The sequence below is a fragment of the Rana temporaria genome, chromosome 3 (genome assembly GCF_905171775.1).
Source record: "Rana temporaria chromosome 3, aRanTem1.1, whole genome shotgun sequence".
Lineage (NCBI taxonomy): Eukaryota > Metazoa > Chordata > Amphibia > Anura > Ranidae > Rana > Rana temporaria.
In genome coordinates this window covers 493988561-494005660 of record NC_053491.1, presented here as the reverse complement: position 1 = coordinate 494005660, position 17100 = coordinate 493988561, and the positions used below count along the sequence as shown (strand labels likewise).

The 17100-nt window shown below is 40.9% G+C and overlaps 1 protein-coding gene across 3 annotated transcripts in view; it reads right to left on the bottom strand.

Annotated features, from left to right (window-relative positions):
• The window catches only part of LOC120933832 (NACHT, LRR and PYD domains-containing protein 3-like), a 68402-nt gene that overhangs the window by 45179 nt on the left and 6123 nt on the right, over positions 1-17100 (bottom strand). For all 3 annotated transcript variants that reach the window (XM_040347233.1, XM_040347235.1, XM_040347234.1), the window contains exons 2-4: positions 3605-3663; positions 2306-2608; positions 1423-1461 (exon numbers count right to left, since the gene is read on the bottom strand). In XM_040347233.1, coding sequence (XP_040203167.1) covers positions 1423-1461; positions 2306-2608; positions 3605-3632 — 370 coding nt within the window. In that variant the 5' untranslated portion in view covers positions 3633-3663. The remainder of the gene's footprint in view (positions 1-1422; positions 1462-2305; positions 2609-3604; positions 3664-17100) is intronic.

Sequence of the window (17100 nt, the reverse complement as noted above, 5' to 3'; positions counted from 1 at the left end):
CTCATCCAGATCAGAGGAGTAACGTATTTGCCGGCGTATAAGACGACCCCGTAATTTTCCAGCAATGCCTCACTGTGCCATTACACATGCCCCGCTGTGCCATTGCCGACCTCACTGTCACAATCTCCCTACCTTCTCCTGTTTGTACCGTTTGTCAGTTTGCGGGCATCCATTATTCAAAAGCCACGCCTCCTCCTCCATGCTGTTCTGTGATAGGCGGAACACTAATTTTCCCAGCATAGCCTCTGTTCAGTGTTCCGCCTATCACATATGTCCTCTCGTCCGAGACCGAGGATGAGAAGGCATCTGTGATAGGCGGAACACTGAAACAGAGGCTCTGCTGGGAAAATTAGTGTTCCGCCTATCACGGAACAGCATGGAGGAGGAGGCGCGGCTTTTGAATAATGGATGCCTACAGCCTGAACACACACACAGGTACCCGGCGTATAAGACAATCCCCGAGTTTTAAAGGCATTTTTTTACATGCCAAAAGTCGTCTTATATGCCGGAAAATACTAGAACCTTCTGGGCCCCGGTGCAAGAACCCATGAAGGGTCCCCTTGACCCCTTTTCCAGCAGTCACAGGCCCTTTCCTCTGGTCCCAGGGCTCTTCCCTCTGAGGCAGGGGCCTTTTCTCCAGCCTGTGGCCCTTTCCACTTGTTCCTGTTGTGGGGCCCTTTATAAGCCCTGGTTCAGACTACTGCAACTTATCATAAGTCAAACACATTCATTTTAATGGGTGCTGTCCAAATAAATGTGACTAAAGTTACAGCAACAAAGAAAAAGGTTCCTGCAATACTTTTCTGTGACTGGTGCAGGGCTGGACTGAGACAAAAATTTGGCCCTGGACTTCATCCAGACCGGCCCACTTTAATTTTGCAAACAAGCATAAAAACAGTATATAAACTATATGCAATTGTGCAAAAAGACATAAGGAGTCCTTGCTCACCTCTTTTATTATTTCACTTATCCTCCTCTGTATTTTTCTCATCCTTCCCACATCACTGCATGAAGTGGAGGGCGAGCCGTGCAGCCATTACTTTGACAGGCTATCACTGAAACTGGCCCACTAAGCCATCGGCCCACCGGGAAACTCCCTGTAGTCCCAATGGCCAGTACATGCCTGCTTTGGTGCAATTTAGTGCCATAGACTACAATATTAAATCACAAAATCGCAAGAAAGTTACAAGGAAATTGCAAGCAAGTTGCAAAACTTTGGGATCACAGCAGTGTAAACTGAACCCATGTTCTGCAGTGGCCCCCCTTCCTTCCATCTTGGGCCCCTCTACAGTGGCAGAATGCCAGGGCCGGTCTCAAGTGCAACTTTTGTGACCCTGGTAGTTCCACCACTGATCCAGACTACAATAAAACAAAATGTTCACCCAGAAGAGATTTCATATCAGACGTGGATGTCCTACTAACCTGATAATGTTTTCTCATGTGTCGTCTTCTTCAGTTTGGCTGGAAATAAGATCAGGGAAGTGATTAGTCCTGACAAACCTCTGAAATGTATAAAATAATAACTAAGAGAGTTATTAGTGTAGCAGATCCTCCCAGACACCATCATCCCACCAACCCTCTGTAGATTGGAGTCCCTCCTCCTCCAGGTGATGGGGAGGGTCTTTGTCTGCCTGGTAACATCTCAGCACATTGCAGTGACATGTGACCATGGTGGGGGGACCAGAAAAGCCCCCAATTCTCTATGCAGGGATTACAGGCACACCCCTAGAATCTGGAGCCTTGACTCCTCTTTCTGATGGAGGTTCAGGTGGATGCATGGGGCACAAGGCTCAGACTAGACATGTGCACTGCCAAAAAAATATTTTTTTTCGTTTGTCTCATTCGTTTTTTTTTTTGGAAATTTGCCAAATTTCCCATTTTCGAACTTTAGAATTTCAAATTTTTCAATTTTCGAAATTTGGAAATACGAAAATTCGAAAATTAAAAAATTCCACATTGGAAAAAAATTTTGCCAAATTTCAGTTTTTTTTTTTGTTTGTTTTTCCGAATTTTTTCATTTCCGAATTTTCTTATTTCCGAATTTCATAAATTTGAAAAAAAAAAAATAAATAAAAAAAAAAAAAAATCGAATATTAAAAAAAAAAAAAAAAATCCCAATTTCGGAATTTCGAAAATCGAAAATCCGAATTTCCAAAAATCCGAAGTTTAGAAATATGAAAACTCGGAAATTCAAAATTCAGTTCCTGATTGGTCACTGGCTTTCCCTAGTGACATTCCTAGTTCTTCCTCACACAGATATTGATCAGGAATTGGTAGGAAATGGTCATTATAGATGAGAACTCACCATGTTGTGCTCTCCTCTTCCGGAGGTCATCTGCGGGTCCCATCAGACCGATCAGTGTAAAGACAAGAATGGTGACATCCAGAGCCCCTTCTTCTCCATATCTTACTATCAGGAGGTCCTTGGTGGTGATCCAGTCTGCATTTTCTAGTTTTCCTTGGGGGATGGGACGTTTATTTCCATAGGAGAAATCAGACAATTTGTTCCTAAATCTCTTGAAGTCCCTTCCTGTCAGATCCTCCAGAGAATCTATGATAAGATCCCCGGGGGTTTTTGGGACCTTTCCCAGGACACCAGGAGCCGACCCTGCAGAGAGGACAATCGGAAACCATAAACATTCATCCTGATTGGATGACTTCTGACACATGACAGCAGATAAGTCTGTACTGGGGGCCGGCAATGCTATAAAGAGCATATAGAAGGGAAATGAAAATATCCACCAATATGTCTGTATGTACATTATCCTATGGAGGGATTGGATTCCCTGTGATAATCTCATGATTGCCTCCATAGTGGTAAGGTACCCCTCAGATGGAGGAATATTGGGAGGTCTATATATAAAAAAACATCACCTTCCTGAATTGTCCCTATAATGTGTCTAATATGTTTATTTCCTATGATCATCAGCTCCATCTAGTGGTCATAATACCATATCTTACTGGTTGAGGTATTTCAAGAAAATATTGAATTATGAGCTGATGATCATAGGAAGTAAACCTATTAGACAAATTACGGGGCTTATCAGTGACGGCTGTGAAACTGACACAAACCCATAGTAATTATTTTATATACAGACCTCCTAATGTATATGTACGGATGATCATTTTAAAAAGGTTTGATTGTTTCATAGTAAACTAAAAGAAAATAATAAAACCTTTAAAAAACCTTCCCCCTGAATAATGATGAGTCTGATCCGTGTGAACTAAGAACTCTGATCCCCCAAATCTCCCAACAATATGTGTCATGTGACACGGGGGTGTGTTCTCCTTAGGATTATAGACAAAGGATTCCCCCGACCAATACACAAATCACCATCAAATTTGGGGTCCTCCAGTCATTATGGGGTCACTGGACCATCTCAGAAGATCATTTCCATCAATGATAAATAAAATCTGAAGACACGGGAATGTGATGGTGGAATTGATGAAGCTCCTGAACTCTTCTAATGGGTGGACTGACCCGATGTCTACAGGAAATGTCCAGACTACGGAGACATAAGACGTCCTATCATCTAATTCCAATCTCTGGAGATGTGAGATGGAGGAAAACATTGGAAAGGATTGTCAGGATCGGCAGTCATACCTTGTGAGGAGGAGGAAGAGGTCGCCATGACATCAGAAGATGACCCGAGATGACATCACCTGGAAGGAGCACAAACAATAATACACTCATTTGTAGTGAGATGAATGGAACCAATAAGGAGGATTCTGTTCCCTTCTGTGGATAACAATTGGCTGACTGGTTGTCCAATCAGAATAGATTAGAATTGGATGGATTTCTGTCATTTACAACCCATAACTATGAGGGTCAATCAGAACCTTCATCCCGGCATTCATCTGATTGGTATATTGGGGTCACAAAGGAATCTTACCCTGTTTAGGACCACAATTTATACAGACTCGTATTTCTAGGTGTCACCTCCACAAATCTGTTCCATTCAGAGCCAAGACCGGTACTAATCATCACCAAAGTATCAGCCAATAAGATGTCTACAGAGAGGTCAGGTGATAAAAGGAGAAAAAAGGAAAATACACTTTGCACTACAAGTGAAAGTGCACTTGGAAGTGCAGTCGCTGTCGGTCTGAGGGGGACTTGCAATTTAAATATAAAAACAGCATTTTAGCATCTCTGGTTGTGATAAGGAGCCTTAGGCCTCGTACACACGAGAGGATTTATCCGCGGATACGGTCCTCCGGACCGTTTCCACGGATAAATCCTCTGAGGATTTCGATCCGATGGCTTGTACTAACCATCGGATCGAAATCCGCGCCGAATTCACAGCGCGGTGACGTGTCGCGCCGTCGCCGTGATGATGACGCGGCGACAAGCGCGACGCTGTCATATAAGGACTTCCACCGGACCACCGGATCGATCCGCTGGAGCCGATTCCAGCGGATAGATTTGTTAGCATGCTAACAAATTTTTATCCCCTGGAAATCGGTCGGCCCGAAAAAAATCCGCAGATAAATATCCGTTGGATCGTACACACCAGGGGATCTATCCGCTGAAACCGATCCGAGGATAAATTCAAGCGGATAGATCCTCTCGTGTGTACGGGGCCTAAGGAACCATTCCTTGGTTCGCACTGACAGGGAGAGACTAAATCGGTGGCTCTCCCTATCAGAGGGGGGTCTGTGCTGATCATCAGCATGTTGATCAGCACAGCCCCCTCAGATGTGCCAATCAGTGCCCAAAAAAAAAAAAAGTCTGCAAGTGCCCACCACAGTGCCAATCAGTGCCCATTACAGTGCCAGTGCCCAGCAGTAACACCTGTCTGTAACACATCAGTGCCCATCACAGCCACCCGTCAGTGCCTATCACAGCCACCTGTGCCACTTATTGGTGCCCATCAATGCCGCCTATCAGTGCCCATCAATTCTACATATCAGTGCCTCCTTATCAATGCCCATCAGTGCCACCTTATCAGTACCGCCTCATCAGAGAAGGGGAAAACAAAAATTTTATGACAGAATTATTTTTTTTTTTTAATTGGCCTTTCTTAGTTTGTTTAGCAAAAAATATAAACCCCAGAGGTGATCAAATACCACCAAAAGAAATCTCTATTTGTGGGAAAACCTACGTTAGACTTACCGGTAACGGTATTTCTACGAACCTTCCAGGACAGCACCTGAGAGATGATGGCTCCTCCCTGCAGGAAACACAATCACATGACAGTTTAAAAAGCCCCACCCTTCCCCCTGTTCCCCAGTATGTATTAGAATAATCCTGAACTGGTTCACAAGGGACATAGTTCCTTATAGGTACTTACCTTTTCCCTCCACTTAGGGCTGGAAGTAGGCCTGCCGTCCTGGAAGGTTCGTAGAAATACCGTTACCGGTAAGTCTATCGTAGGTTTTCTCCCATCACCTTCCAGGACGGCACCTGAGAGGATAATCAAGTAACCACAGGCCTACCTTCAGGGTGGGACCACAGCTTGTAGAACCTTTCGACCAAAGGCTAAGTCTTGCTGTGACAACATTTCCACACGGTAGTGCTTCAGGAATGTATGATGGCTGGACCGGGTAGATGTGCTGCGGATTTGTTCCCAGGAGGCCCCTGCTTTCTCAGCCCAGGAAGTTGCTAAGGATCTAGTAGAAGCTAGAGCCTTGATATTAGTAGGGGCTGGCACTCCCGTGCATACATAAGCCCCTGCGATAGCTTCTCTTATCCATCTTGAGACTGAGGCTTTTGATGCCTGCAGTCCCTTCCTGGGCCCAGCATGTAGAACTAATAGGTGATTGGATCTCCTAAAACTCTTAGGCCTTGTACTCACGAGCAGACATGTCCGATGAAACGGTCTGCGGACCGTTTCCACCGTACATGTCTGCCCGGGGACTTCTGTTCGATGGCTGTACACCCCATCGAACAGAAGTCCGCGCGTAAACAATACGCGGGGCGTGTACGCGCCGTCGCTGCGTCGATGACGCGGCAACGTGGGCGGGCCTGCCTTTTAAATGCTTCCACGCATGTGTCGAAGTTATTCGACACATGCGAGGGATGGCGGGCGGCCGGACATGTACGGTAGGTCTGTACAGACGACCGTACATGTCCGGGCGGACAGGTTTCCAGCGGACTGTTTTAAAGCAAGTCCAGGAAACAGTTGTCCGCTGGAAACCTGTCCGATCCGCCCGAAAATGGTCCGCTCGGGCCTACACACGACCGAACATGTCTGCTGAAACTGGTCCGCGGACCAGTTTCAGCAGACATGTTCGGTCGTGTGTACAGGGCCTAAGTTCTCTCCAGGTAGGTGAGAAGACACCTTCTTACATCTAGACAATGAAATTTCTTTTCTTTTTCGTTCTTTGGTTCAGAACAAAAGGACGGCAATATTATGTCTTGCGTCCTATGAAATAAGGATGCCACTTTTGGTAGGTACAGGGGGTCTGCTCTAAGAGTGATCCTATCTGCCTGTACCCTCAGGAAGGGCTCTTTCATGGATAGCGCCTGCAAATCCCCTACCCTCCTGGCCGAAGTAATGGCTAACAAAAAAGTTAACTATAAAGTTAGAAATTTAAGGGAAACCTCTTCAATAGGTTCGAATGGGTGTATAGATAATGCCTCTAACACCCTAGTTAAAGGGTCACTAAAGGAAAAAACATTTTGCTGAAATTACTGTTTACAGGGTATAGAGACATAAAAGTTAACTGATTCCTTTTAAAAATGATGAAAAATTGATTAAATTCTATTATATAATGTGCCTCTAGTTTCACTTTCGCTTTTAAACTGATTTCATGTTTATGTGAAGTAGAGAGAGACACAGAACAAAAACAAACAAATCCAGGGCAGTGTTTTGTTTTTAAAATGAATCCGATTGGTTCTGAGGAGTTTTAGACACACAGCTTAGACCACAGTGAGAAGCTCCCATGAGAAATTTACTATGGAGCCAGAGAACCAGGAAGTGAGGATTTCAGCAAAGGATTACAGCTGCTTCAAAGCAAAAACGGACAATGAGGACATGAAATCAAGACTGCTATAAGGTAAAGCAAGCTATTTAGCCCAAAAAAATTTTTTGTTTAGTGATCCTTTAAGTCCCAAGGTGGACAACTACATTTTTGGATTGGAGAAACTCTCTCTTGCCAACAAAAAATGTTTAATAAGGTCCTCTTTAGCCAATCTTTGATCAAGATAGACTGAAAGGGCCGCTATCTGGACCCGAAGGGTACTAACTTTTAACCCCAAGTCTACCCCGTCCTGGGGGAAGTCCAGGATAACCGGTATAGAAGTTGAAGTCACCTGTCTTTCCTTACCCCAGGAATAGAAGGTCTTCCAAATTTTTGAATACATTTTTCGAGTTACTGGTTTTCTGCTCAGGAGAAGGATACTTATGACCTTCTCTGAGCAGCCTTTACGTTTCAAGATCTGGCGCTCACTAACCAGGCCGCCAGCTGAAAGAATTCCGGCTTTGGGTGAAGTACTGGGCCCTGCCTGAGGAGATCTGCCCTGTACGGGAGTTTTAGTGGTTCCACTACCGCCATGGACCTTAGGTCTGCAAACCAAGCTCTCCTTGGCCACCACGGAGCTATCAGAAGAATCTGGCCAGGAGACCTGCTGAGTTTCTGAAGGACCCGTGGAATAAGCGCCACAGGCGGGAAGGCGTAGGCCAGCCTGAAACGCCAGGTCTGAGATAGTGCATCCAGACCCTCTGACTGTAGTTCTTGGGAAATCGAGGAATTCCTCTTTACCTTCCTGTTTTGCCGGCTGGCAAACAGGTCTATTTACGGATTTCCGAAGCACTGTACCAGGGTTTGAAATACCTCTGGGTTCAGTTCCCATTCCTCCTGCTTCAACTGCTGATGGCTGAGGAAGTCTGCTTCTGTATTGCTTGTCCCCTGTATGTGTATGGCTGAAATAGAGAGAACTCTTCCTTTTGCCCACTCCAAGATTTCCTTGGATAGTTCTAGTAGGGGACTGGACCTGGTCCCTCCCTGGTGACTCAAGTATGCTACAACTGTGGCGTTGTCGGAGCTTACTTGGACTTCTCTGCCCTTGATATCTTCCTGGAAGGTGTTAAGTGCCGAGGGACAGGGGGAAGAGGGATGACAGAGATAGAACAGAGGACATAGTGGACATATGCCTCTAACAGGTGTCATGCGATGTGTTGTCAAAAACCTCTTCCTCTCCAGGCGTTGCTTCCAAAATATTCAGACATAACTTCATTATATGATGGTTTATTCTTCCAACGATTATGACAGCAAACAGACAGCTTATGCTTACATTGTTACAGCTTAGTCAAACATCATGGCAGGTAGGCATCACAAAGTTACAGAAGGAGGAAATAGATGTTAAGATGATTTGATCTCTCTTGCTTGGAAGAGGGTCCCATCCCTCCCCCCATCTCTCCTGTCGGGCCGGGAGACCCAGGAAATCCTAACTTACTATGCTTACCACGTGTACATTTATACAGGTTTAACAGCTAACTAAGCACAATTGGCTCATTTCCAAACAAGGTCGCGATGAGCTCTAACGCTCGCTATGTATATTTAAGTAACATCTCCACCCATCTTCTTGACGTATGTTTTTAAGAATAGATATGGCTTACAACAGATGTAACTGACCTTGTTTGCCCTCAAAGCTACCATGTCTAAACCAAAATGACTCAGAGACCTTTATAACATAATATCAATACATTTAAAATCTAACAATTCCCCCTTAATGCACTGTAATTAATAAACAAAATAAGTGCATTCATCTTAAATACTAAAGGTTTCTGATTTACTTTTTTTCCAATACAAACAATACAATTTAACATTTCAGATATTGTACATAAACTTTTTTCCAAAATTTGGAGATATTCTTGTGAAATATTTAACCATTTGATTCCATTAAGAAATTATAAATTATTATATTATTAATTAATTTTTAATTTATTCTCCATCTAAATGATGTAATATTAAAAATTTCTTCCTTTACCTTCATAAATTTTACTTCTTATAACTTCAACCATATCATATAGCTATTTTATATTTTATCATAAAGAAGAAATAAATATATTTTTGATGTATCAAATTATATTTCTTTATAATATTGAATTATTAATTAATAAATACAATTTTTTTTATTTCTCTTGAAATTTCAATAACCAAATTTCTTCAGTATAAGTTTTCTAGACACTGAACAATTATAAACATAATACATAATCTATTTGTTTGTGGATACATAAAAACATAACTTTCCCATTATTTGATTGTCATATTTTTATATATTCTATCTGTCTTTCTATTTATATTTTTATCTTTTTTATCTATTTATTTTATTTTATTTATTTATCTAACCATATAATTTATTTATCTATCCATATAATTTATTTATCTATCCATGACCAGCAAGCAACTCTTTCTTTTATTTATTTTTCAATGTTCCATATTATTTAATTCAACAATAATTCTGTTTAGATACTTTAAAATCTTTTTCTTCCACACAAGCTTGTATGTTTTTAACTATATTAATACTTCAAATGTATACTTTGTTATACATACTTGTAATAACAAACTATCCATCCAACTTTCCCAAGTTATGTGTTCTATAAAAATGAATAAAAATTAATTATTCTATGTGAAATAATAATTTTATGTGTATCAATATGTATTCTTATAAAAGATTTAGAAACCAAAATATAACAACTATATTTCCATATTTCAAAAAATTCAAAAATTCCTATATTAGAACTATATTCCAACTCCCCCTTACATAATGATCAATCGATCAATATGTCACTTTTGATGTAAGTCCATATGAATAAATCATTGAAGTTCATCCAAAAATGATGATCCATGATAACATAATCAAAAAATAATTTTGAAAAAACTCGAAGTAATAACCAAAATAGAATTTTAGTTGTGCTTGTTTCATGGTCATGAAAGAAAACAAAAAATAAAATAACCTTCCCAATTGAAATCTGATATTTCAGTTGGCATTCCTATTGATATCCTTGGTACGTTCAGAATTATAATTCCTAACTTTAGCTACTGGAATAAATTATGAAACATACTCATAAAAAGTAGAAATCTTATTCAAAACATAATTTCTATTCAAATTTAGCAAAGGCCTAGCCATATTTTGTGAACAAACTTCTGAAATTCCTATACTTGTAATAAAACAATATTCAAGAAGTTTTATGACAAAAATGCTCTAATAATGAGTAGTTCAAAATTTCTTTCATTAGCTTAAACAAAAAATCAATTAATCAATTTGTCAGTCAATCTGTCAGGTACCTGGATATGCAAAAATAAATATTTTCATTTAAAAATAATTCTATCCATTATTGTTGGAATTAATTATTTTTACAATGAATTTTATCTTCATTATCAGTCTGTACTGAGACAAAATTTTCATCGTCCCCCTTTTTATTCTGTGACTAATTATATTTTGTAAAAGTAATATTTTTATCATATTATTGTACTTTTCTTTACTATACTTTACTTATAATAGCTTTAATTTTGCAAAAGAACATTTAGGTTGGGTATCCTAAATATCTTTTTTTTCAAAAAGAAACTTAAATCATGTTTAAGTATTTTTCCTTTTTAACCAACTTATACAGTATGGTTAATTGTAACCACATGCCCTGTCACTCTGACTGCTAAACAAACAAGTCTTAAGATCACTTTTTCAGTGTAGACAGATACTCAGAAAGTTTCATCTGTGCCAATATAAATATACATAAATATACTGTATATAGATCTAAATGGATTCTTCCCAATAAATATCCACTGAAAAATTGATAAAGTAACTTTTGCATGACTTACTTGCATAATTGTGGCTTATTACACTGCATAATTTTAGCTTCAATGTCCCATTTCAACTGACCTTACAAGCAGTTGTCACTCAGACAAAAGCTTAATCAAAGCCTTGTGTTGACACCCTCATGTTTAAAAATAACACCTTTAACAAATGGTGTAAAATCCACGTGTTTTTTTAAAACAATTACTTTAGTTAGTACTTAGTAATACCTTATTAAATATTTTTTCCATCCATGAAACTTTATTTCAGATTTCTGAAAAAAGTTTAAACACTAACGTGTTCAGATCCATAGGGAAAAAACTCTTGTCATGACTGACCATCTGCTTAGTAACTCTACCTCCATTTCTCTGTTAATGACACACTCTCAGAGAAAGATCGGTCACCGTCAGTCTTAGCTACCATTCACTATACAATTTTCAACCAATCTCATTTTATCGTTTTTACAATTTTTAACCTTTTTTAAAAATTTTAAAGCATATTTGGTTTGTACATCTGCTAAAAATCATGTACATAACGTTATAATATGACATTTCTTGATTATAATAATGACAAAACATTGTTTAGGAGAAAATCTCATGAAACTTCACAGATTAGTTCCAGCCTAATGAACTGTGAATTGGCCATTTTCCTGAGAAAATTCCTCCAAACAAAATTCTCATTCTCATCAGAAATAGTCAATTATAAAAGCTTTTAACAATACTTTTTCTTCTATTTTTGCTAATTTTGGATTGAACAAAACTTTCATATTTTAATATTTTTTCCTGTGTAAACTTTAGTAATTTAGAACAATTTACCACTTTTAATTAAATAACCAAACCCAAGTTCGGAAACTTTTGTAAAAATTGCTCAATCCTTAACTTATTATTTTCTACAACCAAATCTGTAGGATTTTTGTTAAATACTAAATACCTTGTTGTTTACCATTAACTGAATTTCATACAGTTCTTACATAATTTTAATCAATAGTTTTTCCTTAAAACTTCTGCCCCTGTATGTGCTTTGAATGACATGCAATAACACATTTCTGTTGTTTTAGGCTAAAATATTCCCGAACATATATATGCAGCATTAAACTTAATTTCCTTATTAAAGAACTTCTTACACTCTGGTATTAATTAATTAATTACTTAATTACCCCACTACTGTTTACATGCCTGCACATTATATATATATATATATATATATATATAGAATATATAAATTCCCGAATATTACTGAGATATACTTCTGAACCTTGAGATTTTTAACCATCCCATGTTAACCCACTTATATAAAAAACATATTTACCCCTTGTTTAGAATGATTTTCCTGTGTACACTTAAAAAAACAAGAGATGCAATGTCCTTTAACTTTGTCTTCTTAACTTTAGTTTCTTTCGTTTGTTTGTTACATTGTCTATCTTTGGTGATTTTTCTTGTTGCATTTTCATGTTGCTGTATCTTCATACGTTGCTTTATCTTGGAAGAGTAATGTCCTTATTTTCTTTGAAGAATTCATTTTCTAACAGTTCTTGTCTTTTTCCTCTGGCCCGCCTTCTTTTTATTTTTGTTCTTTTTCCGTTCCTTTTGGCTCACGTGTTAGTGTAAATGTTTATTTAAGCTGTAAAGTAGCCTCAAGTAAACAAATGTAAAGATGCGTGCGTAAAAATAATGTCTTTCTCCTTTTTGTGTATGCGAAAGGAATGTATAATGTATAGTGTATTCTTGGACCGTTCAAACATCAAAATCCATAATAGCTCACTCAAAGTGTACATCTGCCTGTGTGACTACAATGGTGGCCTTAAAAAATAACGTGAAGCTTCTATTTGGCAGCTTTCTTCACGTACGTAAACGTCTACGATTTTTCTCCATAACCAGAAAAGTCCTCAATGGATTTTGCATGATATCTTGAAACTTTCTGTCCAAAATAGCTTTGGCTCAGTAGCCCTGTGTAAGCCTTGTACGTTTTTTTTTTTTCTTCTGCTCGTAATCTACAAGCATTCTGACAGATGAGAAAACAAATAAAAACTCACCCTGTGTTTTAGAGCCTTCTCATCTTCTGTTGGAAAACAAACGCCTGTTTTGCTAGGTTCTGTGGTCGTATTTTTCTTCAAGACTTGAAAGAACATTTTTGACTTCATTTCTTCATTTCCCCCTTGTCAAGGCTTTAGGAAAAAAATGACCAGTCTGGCTGGCAATCGCCAAATGTTAAGTGCCGGGGAGGCAGGGGAGAGAGAGGGATGACAGAGATAGAACAGAGGACATAGTGGACATATGCCTCTAACAGGTGTCATGCGATGTGTTGTCAAAAACCTCTTCCTCTCCAGGCGTTGCTTCCAAAATATTCAGACATAACTTCATTATATGATGGTTTATTCTTCCAACGATTATGACAGCAAACAGACAGCTTATGCTTACATTGTTACAGCTTAGTCAAACATCATGGCAGGTAGGCATCACAAAGTTACAGAAGGAGGAAATAGATGTTAAGATGATTTGATCTCTCTTGCTTGGAAGAGGGTCCCATCCCTCCCCCCATCTCTCCTGTCGGGCCGGGAGACCCAGGAAATCCTAACTTACTATGCTTACCACGTGTACATTTATACAGGTTTAACAGCTAACTAAGCACAATTGGCTCATTTCCAAACAAGGTCGCGATGAGCTCTAACGCTCGCTATGTATATTTAAGTAACATCTCCACCCATCTTCTTGACGTATGTTTTTAAGAATAGATATGGCTTACAACAGATGTAACTGACCTTGTTTGCCCTCAAAGCTACCATGTCTAAACCAAAATGACTCAGAGACCTTTATAACATAATATCAATACATTTAAAATCTAACAGAAGGCTATTAGGGCTTCCCCCACTGCTCTGAGTTCCCTGTAATTGGACGACCTGTGAGCTAGTGAGCTGTTCCATTGCCCCTGGGCTTTTTTCTTTTCTAGGTGGGCGCCCCACCCCCAAGTGCTTGTATCCGTGGTAACCTTTACCGGGTTCCACTGAGCCCATGGCCGCCCTTCCTTCAGGTTTTGGTGAATTTTCCACCACTCCAGGGAAGCCAGGACCTGAGGGGTAAGCAGAATTTCCTGATCCAGGGACTCTCTCTCTTTCTGTCCCAAGAGGACAGGAAGAAGAAATGAAGTGTCCTGGCATAAAGCTGTGCCCAGACTACCGTTGGTATGCTTGCTGACATGAGGCCTAAGGCTCTCAGAACATTTCTTCTGGAGAGCCTGGGGTTTTTTATCAGGTCCCCTGCCGCTGAGGCTAGTTTTACCACTTTGTCTTCTGGCAAGAAGAGCCTCTTCTGCCTGGTGTCCACTATGTATCCCAGAAAGGTCTTGACCGGTTCTGGTTTGAGGGAGGATTTTTCTGTGTTGATTATCCACCCTAGACTTTTCAGGACTGACACTGCTTTGTTGGAATCCAACTTGACCTGGATGGCTGACTGTCCAGAGATCAGTAAATCGTCCAGATAGGGTATGAGGGAGATACCCTGAAGGTGCAGAAATGCCATTGCTTCCGCTAGGATTTTTGTGAATATCCTTGGGCTGGAAGTTAGCCCAAATGGTAGTGCCCTGAACTGCCAGTGGAGGATGTGAAGGATATTCAGTTAATTCTCCCTGCTAAGTAATATTGCTGTGTGTTAAGTATAACAGGTGATTTCAGGTGTGACTCACTCCTCTGCTAACAGGCTTTTGAAATGTTAATGACCCTTCCTCAGCCAGCCCTATCTTAAAGGGTAATTGATCTAGTGAAGAAGCCATGTGGTTACTGTTTACTGTGATTAGATAAGTGGCTCATGTTAATTATTCTGATTGCTTCATTGTGGTAATTATCTCTTCTATATGCGGGGCTAAGCTGTCTAGATAACGTATTCTGTTACAACTAGTAATTAACTTCACTGATGTCATTATCTAAAGAAAATGTGTTTTCAGGGTCGGCTCCGAAGTGTCTGCCTAATAATCTGTATGAGAGCCCCCACTGTGTGAGGGGGGCGGAGATTGTCATTGTAACAGTTTTGTAATTACATATAAGCTGTGTGTTGTACCATTAAAGCCTGTCTTGTTCCAGCAGTAAGCTCTGACTCATGTGTGGCTTATTGGGCGATTCCAGGAATATTCCCCCTCGTGGAATATTGGGCGATTTTCTTTATGGGAAGAAGGGAAGACTTTGGCGGGGATATCATTCTACTACCGTCACAGAGGATTTCTCCTTCCACCACAACCGCAAACCTCAGGTATGCCTGATGATCCACGTGAATTGGTACGTGAAGGTAGGCATCTTTGAGGTCTAGAGTCACCATGGAGGCTTCCTTCATGAGATTCTTCCTTACCGAGTAAATACTTTCCATAGTAAATCTCTTGTATTCCAGAAACTTGTTCAGCTTTCTTAGATTTACTATTAGATGGTATTTCTGTATACCCTCTAGGAGGGCAGACCTTTTCAGGGCATCCCTGGGAAGATGTATTAGGGTGATCATAGAGGGGGGTGTTGCCAAGAATTCTAGGCGATAGCCTTCTCGAACAATTCAGCAAATGTAAGGGCTGTTCGAAATCTTTTCCCATTGAGGTAAGAATTGGGACAGCCGACCCCCCACTCTGATCTTGGCGTCACTTAGATTGTTTGTCGCCGGTTTTGGGAGAGGGGAAAAGCAAGTTGTTCTTATTCCCTTTACCAAAGTTCCATTGTCTGTAGGGTTCCTTTTTGGTTTTTTGTTTAGCTTGCCCCTGGGGGCCTCGAAAATTTTTCCTGAAACCTTCTCTTTTAGGTTTAACTAGAAATGTTCTGCCTTTTTCTGATGACCTAGCCAGGAAATCATCTAGGCCCTTGCCAAACAAAAGAGAACCCTGAAAGGGGATGCCACACAGTTTACCTTTAGATGTCGCATCTACCTCCCAGGCCTTGATCCACACTGCCCTCCTAGCTGAGTTAATCAAGGCTGCTGTTTTGGTTGAAGCTCTTGCAGATTCAATTGCTGCATCTGCCAGGTAGGCAATCGCCTTCCTTATCACTGTTAGGGACTCTACCACCTCCTCTGAATCAGAGTTTTGAGACAGGTGCCCGGTGAGTGTCTCCACCCAGATATCGGTGTTCCTGGCTACACATGCTGCTGCTAAGGCTGGACTCATAGCTGCTGAATTGGCTTCCCAAGCCTTCCTAAGAAGAGATTCTGCCCTGCGGTCCATCAAGTCCTTGATGTTACCCGCATCCTCAAAGGAGAGATCAGACAATTTAGTGACTTGTGACAAAGCTGCATCAAGTCTAGGGAGCTTAAAAAAAGATCTCCTTGTCCTCCTGGGAGAAGGGAAACCTTCTTTTCCAGGTTTTTTGTTTGACAATTCTCCTTTCAGATTCTCTCCATTCCTGTAGGACTAACTCCTTAAGGGACTGGTGAAGAGGGAATACCCTAGACTGGGTGTCACCCAGGCCCCTATAAACTTTATCCTGTACTGAGGTTGGTTTAGGGGTCTCAGGGATCACCTCTGTGGCGTAAATTGCCTGGAGGAGACTGTCAAGATCTTCTACAGCGAAGAGGTGTCTCCTTAGTCGTATGTCTTCCTGAGACTGACTAATAGAGTCTCCTTCTGCCTCCCCTGAGCTGCGTCTAGATCTGGTCTGACTTACTACCTCACTTTCTTCATCCTCTGCCTGATCCAGAGGGGGTATATGTGAAGGTGTGAAGAAGGCACTTGGACCCTTAAAAAAAATAGACTTTCTTGGGAAGAAGTGCCCTCCCTGGGGGTGAGTTCCTCTATGTCAGTCTCTACTGACTGCCCAGCTGCCTCACGGAAAGCTTTGACTAACATTTCCGTCTGCATGGATGAAAGAAAACTCTTCATCATTGCAGCAGCCTCTTTTCCTGCTAAATTATTTATACATTTATAGCAGAAGGGTTTTGAATAGGATTTAGGGAGCTTCTCCTTACAATTCCCACACCTTTTAGAGGAACTATGCCCTGTAGCGGCAAAAGACTGAACTGAGGCCTCCTGGGCTCCGCTGGGGGATTCTGAAAGACATGAGATATACAAATATTACTCCGTCTTCCCCCCAAGACTGCTGGTTTTGTACTGGGGAGGAAAAGATGCAAGCGAGAAGGGATCCAGATCCTGCTCTGGCCGTTCCCTAAAACTCGGGAACTCTCGCCGCCTCCTTCCTCCCTTTCCAGGGGGATTAGTACTCACTGACCCCCGACCTGGATCTGCCAGCAGTCGTATCCGTCTTCCCATCCTCTACCATGAGGAGGTTGACTGGGTCCTGGCTGACGGTACCTCCGAACAGGTTGTCTGCAAGCCGACCACTTCCACCGCCAACGCTGCTCTCCACGCTGCCGTACAGGCACTTCCGGCGGGGGACCGCCCAC